Genomic DNA, 6000 nt, shown 5'->3' on the forward strand with positions numbered 1-6000 from the left:
TAGTGACCCAGGAAGGTGTAAAGTACACTCCAGGATCAGTCTATGCCAGAAACAATTAAGCTAGGTGGCTAATATGCAGTTACAAATAAATATTTTAGTAATGTCTCTTTAAACGCTTTCTCGTGATTATTTTCAAGGTGAAGTAATATCATAAAATTCTTAAAGGGGGCGATATCTGACTCTCTGTAAATTGAGGTGCTGTGAGGTCTGGAAAGGTGGGATAAAATAGCCAAACGCTCGCCATGAAACAGAGCTTGATATTTTTCTATCTAAATGTGTTTTTAAACTATTTTGTTTGTTCATTTTTACTTTTACCTGAATATTTTAACTACATTTAACTAATAAATTCCACATATTTTTAACCAGCTATTGTATTTTTTTCATTAAGTTTGTTTAGCTAAAACCATAATGTTTTTATCCATACATGTGTTGAACTAATATTTCCATATTTTAATAATTCAGGATTGTAGCTTCACATTATGAATGATTATCCATAACATGTTTTTGTAAATGGGTGAACAATCTAACAGTTTCAACTGTTTTGTTAAGCTAATTCAACTTTTTTCCACTTTGTGACCATTACTTATTTGTTTTAATCATTTTAGCAATTAATTTTGGCTGGGTTGGTCTTTTTATCTATTAACTTTAGTTAAAAGTGTTAACTTTCTTGCTCAAACACATTCTACTCTTATCACTTCTTTAATTAAACTATAATTTCAGTTTTTTCTTTTTTCCTTTTTGAGAAAATCTGTCCAAATACCCTCAAAAATGTGCAAAAATGCACCCCGGAGTACATGCACTCTGGTTGATAAAACAGACAACATAAAGAAACAGCATTAGTCTCACTCTCTGTGAGTTGATCTGTAGAAAACAAAGGCAGTGACAAGGTGGTAGAGTGGGGCCCCACTGTGCTGAATGCAGCCGAACTCAACATTTATTGATTTATTATTCCATTTCACAGCTATCTTAATGAATCCGCGGCATTAAACTGAAGAGTTATTGTCAATGACGTTTAGAGAAATGACCTGTTTCATGGCTGCATTAGAAACATAATTAACTGAAAGGCTTATTTTTTTCTTTAGGTAATGATGCAGAGAAACTTAAGTAGCAGAAGAGTGAAGCAATGAAGAGCCGTGAAACAAAGGCAACAGAAGAAAAGGACGGGGGGAAAAAATGAAGAAGTGGTTACCATAGCAAAGCCAACATCAGCTTTCTTGAGGGCGGGGCCGTCGTTGGTACCGTCTCCTGTCACTGCAACCACCTGTCGGGTTTCGCCCACTGTGCTGTCGATGATGCCTGATCAGCAGAGTGAAACAACAAGAAACTCTGTCTTAGTGAGTGTATGATCATTCAAAAAAAAAAAGAAGGGGGAAAAAGAGTAGATCCATTTACAGCAGCTTGACTAAAGGTTTACAATTACACGCAGATTTAAAGCATGCTCAACAGTCTCCTGTCAGAACAAACCCACCTTTGACCAGAGTGTGTTTGTCTGTGGGTGATGATCGAGCCAGAACACGCAGTTTGGGCCAAACTTTGTCCAGACGCTCTTGTTCCACCTAGAAATGACATGTTTAAGTTTCAAATAATCTTTTTCTAGCATATAAAAATAACCATCCCAGTTGGATACAGAGCAATAATGGGGAGTTGGAGCTTCATCTTTAACTGGACAAATCTGGGCACTTCACTGGGCAGAGCAAGCAAAGCATATGTCATAAACCTAATGCATGTGTTTGAATCTGCCTCGAGGCCATTTGCTGTGTCTGTCCTGTCCAAATAAAGACAATGTCCGAAACTCCAGGACAGGCAGTGAGAGAAACAGCCAACCGCTCAAGAGTTAAACTGATTAATTGGTTAATGGGCTGCACTGATAGTTATATAAGCTTTTCTAGATTTACTGAGCACTCAAAGCACTTTTTATGCTGTGAGCTGCATCCATCCATTTACACACACTCATGCAGCACTTTATGTACACAAACACTCACACACTGATGGATGCATCAGGGGCAATTTAAGCTTCACTATCCTTACAATCAGTAAACAAAGCTCTCTACCTCCCAAACCCCCCAAAATCAGCTGATACAAGCTTAATGCAGACAGATCAGTTTAACATGATACTGTTGTAAAGAGTGCTGTGTGCACAGTATCAGCTGAACAGGTAAAACACTACCAAACACAACATCTCCCTCGCTCTAATAAGATAGCTATAAGATACATTAGGAAACTTAATGTTTGCTGCTTTTGTACATAGGCCTTTGGAAGGGGGTTAACTGAGGGCCGTTAGGCCACCAGAGATGTAATGGGCTAGTGGAAATCCGGCATTAGCAACAAAGACTTATTAGGCCATTTGACTTAATTTGGTGCTTGTTTTGAGTTCATTTCAAAGTCATTCTCTTTGACTAAGTTTTTTTTAAACTTAAATGCTCATATGAATGTTGCTTGCAGTTGGATTCTTTTTGTACTCGTTTTACCTCTCCCTTGTCATTTCTTATTTGTTGGTTGAACTCTTTGCCCTCCAGACACAGGAAGTCCTCCCCAGGCAGCAGGATGCCACACTTAGTCGCAATGGCACGAGCAGTGTTGATGTTGTCTCCGGTAACCATGCGCACGGTGATGCCTGCGCGCTGGCACTTAGAAATAGCCTCGGGTACCTGGAGGAGAGTCAGAACAAAGGGACTTGAGCATTTTCACAGTAAAAAAAAACAACCTTGAAGATGAATGCAGAGTGACAGAAAAGATGAAGATGATTTTGAGTCTGAAACATAAAGAAGGTCCCCTCGCCTTTAACCCAAATAAAAAAACTGTCACGAACATTCTGTTGGTTGTTTCTTCAGGGTCTTAAAAGATGTTAAAGAAAGAGTTTATACTGCAGCAGAGCTTGTGTGTAAGAGGTCCAATTCCAGCAGCAGCAGATTTTACATGAGAACCACTGTTGTTGTTCTTAAACCCACCCTGAGATTCATTCATCTCGGTCTGGGAGAGGTGATAGTGACTACACAAAGGTACACAGACGCCTGTGAGGAGTCTATAAGGACCTGATGGTCAGAGAGGCGCTGACTGCTTCTTGTGCTCCTCAGGTGGTCCGACTGATATGACCAGAACCCAACAGAGGGCACATTTTTTGCTTACAAATACATACACACAAATGTTGCACAGTTCTCATTTAAAGTGCCTCAGCCAGGGTGCAGCATGCTGTTTCCCTTCCTTAAGAATGGCTTCTTAACAGCCTTCCACTGAGACCATTTCTGACGAGGAAGTGAACAGTGGATCACCTGAACGGCCAGCTTCATCTCTCTGGTCCTGTGTCAGGTCTTTTTAGGCATCCCACTTCTTTTTTTGTCTTCCGCGTCTCGCTTTTCCTCATAATTTTAAGGACATATTACACAACATGCCAAGATATGCTGAGTTTTCATCTCTTTGGGAATCAACTTGTTGGAGCAAAAATACAATTTTATGCTGTCAAACTGTAAGATCCTTGGGATTTTTAATGGATTCGGCTAAATGTTTTTCTTACAGGCTGTGAGTAACAAAGTGCCCAAAGACACAATTTAAAATTGTTTTTTTGCTAAGTTGTCTGCTATGTGTAGACACAACACTGGTTCATTACCTGGAGTTAGTGACCTATGAATCATTCAAGCATCAAAATGCACCTGCTAAATTGCTTAAGAAACAAACAAAAAAAACATTCTCTCAAAGGTTTATGTACAAGGGCTGGGCTGAAAATGAGTGAAAAAGCAGCCAGTGTTCAAAGAAAAATGTTAAAAGATCTTCAGAAAGCCTAGATATCTATTGCTCAAGAGCATTTTTAAAATTAGTCTGGCTCCTTTTGTAGCAAAATATAAAGAAATAATGGGTGGCTCAGGACTTTGGCGCAATACTGCAGACACTTACATTAATTATAGTAAAATGTTGTAGGAAATGCTCTATGAATGGTCTGCATACATTGCCCTTTAAGTTAATGAACCAATCAGGTTAAAAGGAGGTCCTTGTGTTTCTTAACTTTCAGCACAGACTGCTTGATTTTGGGGTTACTTGCAGTTACAAAAACACTTTTTCTGAACATGAGGAGAAAAAATTATTTGTAGCACAAAGCTAAAATATTCAGTCTTGTGCCCATCACAAGTTGTGAAGAGATAAACACTGTGCTGCTGATTGACTCCTGCTGCTCTCCGGTTATTTCCATCCTGTTGGTGATCTTTGTGCTCTGACATTAAAGCAGCAGGCAGCAGCACTGATGCTTTCTCAGCTTCATTACAGGCCTCATTCAACACTTCAGAGCATCCGGACTGTAAGATCTGGCTAGGACAAACTTCGGTCTTCATGTTAGGAGAAAGTTAATGGCATGCTTACACAAATATAACAATATAGTCAAGAGCAGCCTCTCAGATGAATTTCAATCTCAATGAAGAAAATTTAAGCTCCCTGTTTGGTCTGTTTAACTTATTTTTGCATCATCAGAAAAAACAAGCTGCACACCACAAACTCTGATTATCCCGTAGATCTAATGATCCCTGCGTGAAGTCTGGATTATTGCAGGTAACAGCAGCAGCAGCCTCTTACTGCTGTTTATTAAAGCAACAAAGCTATTTCCGTCGCTTTTCATGTGAACAACTGATTGCAACACTATGAACGTCTTTGAACAGGGACCTTGTGTGAGAAACAAAAACACACACAAATCGCACAGAGCTGTTGGCGAGAGGATAGGGAGGAGGACAGCAGGAGGTAGAAACAGCTGGAGTATCTGTCAGTCTGCATGCATAGACAGCTTATCAGTCCTTTTACCTTTTTTCTAGGCAAAGTGGAAATTATGTAAATTCATCTCCCATGAAAATACAATATTTATCAAGGCACTGGGATGTGACATATGACTGAATGGTAATTATGTAATCCATAATTACAGTGTGTTTCTTGTTGAATAACATCATGGTCTCTTCCTCTCTGCTCTCACTGACTGTTAGATTATCCACACTTCAGGTCAAAAGAGGAAATGACACATCGTGAATAGAAAAGTCTTTTTGGTGAACAGCGAACGTTGTTTTATGTTCAGCCTTTTTATTCGGAGCTGCGGTTTCGCATGGTTAAAACAGGTCCACGATTTTATCTAAACAGCGAGTCACAAACAAATCTGAACAAAAAACGTCAAAACCATATAAGATGTGAAATGGTAAGCCCATGCAATTCCATACTAACCACTGAAGCTGCCATGGAAATCTATGGAAAAATGGTCCTCATATCCCTTACTCTGTGACTTCAGTATAGTTTCCTGATAGGTTTATGGTCTCAATGACTAGCTTCAAATTATACTGATCACATTAAGAATCAGAAAAGAAGATCCCCGTCACATTTCAAAACACCAACATGGCTACGTTGAAACCATTCACCTTGGGGTTTCATAGCAGTCTGGTCAGTCGCACAGTCCTCGTTAAATATCTTCTTAAAGGGGGCCCTCTATGGTTGTCCTAATGTTTTTGTCATATATACACAAAGCGATGGATACTCTTCCAACAACAAGGTCAGTTTATGTGCAAGTAGTGCCTATGAGCTAAAAGCGCAGACTCCTTAATACAGATCTGGCTGTCAGCAAAGAAGCCCCATCCACCTGTTACTCTAACCTTCCATTTATGAGGGGCAGCCAATGAGAGGAATGGTGGCTGCACCACAGTCCAGTATAAGAATAAATCAGGATTATTTTCACCTGTGAATCATGCTAAGCTACCACAGTGGTATTCAATTGAAGTAATTTGGACCAAGAAATGTGCATTAACTTCATATTTAACTGTGCACATTCTTAGCTAATGGTGGAATGGAAACCTGGAATGATGGCTGGAATGGTGGCTGGCATGTTGGCGCACTGTTACCTCACAGCAAGGAGGTTCCTGATTCAAACCCTCTGGTTGGCTCGGGGCTTTCAGAGGACTTTGCATGTACTCTGGTGTCTTCCCAGAGTCTCAAAAATGCATGTTAACATGCAGGTTAATTTATGCTTGTTAATTAGCCACAGAT

The 6000-nt window shown here is 39.7% G+C and overlaps 1 protein-coding gene across 8 annotated transcripts in view; it reads right to left on the minus strand.

Annotated features, from left to right (window-relative positions):
• LOC134627507 (plasma membrane calcium-transporting ATPase 1-like) overlaps nt 1-6000 on the minus strand; it is a 127974-nt gene that overhangs the window by 22040 nt on the left and 99934 nt on the right. For all 8 annotated transcript variants that reach the window (XM_063473653.1, XM_063473655.1, XM_063473649.1 and 5 more), the window contains 3 exons: nt 2469-2648; nt 1469-1556; nt 1190-1296 (listed from right to left, as the gene is read on the minus strand). In XM_063473653.1, the coding sequence (XP_063329723.1) occupies nt 1190-1296; nt 1469-1556; nt 2469-2648 (375 nt within the window). The remainder of the gene's footprint in view (nt 1-1189; nt 1297-1468; nt 1557-2468; nt 2649-6000) is intronic.

This window comes from Pelmatolapia mariae, linkage group LG5, assembly GCF_036321145.2.
Source record: "Pelmatolapia mariae isolate MD_Pm_ZW linkage group LG5, Pm_UMD_F_2, whole genome shotgun sequence".
In the NCBI taxonomy this organism is placed as follows: domain Eukaryota; kingdom Metazoa; phylum Chordata; class Actinopteri; order Cichliformes; family Cichlidae; genus Pelmatolapia; species Pelmatolapia mariae.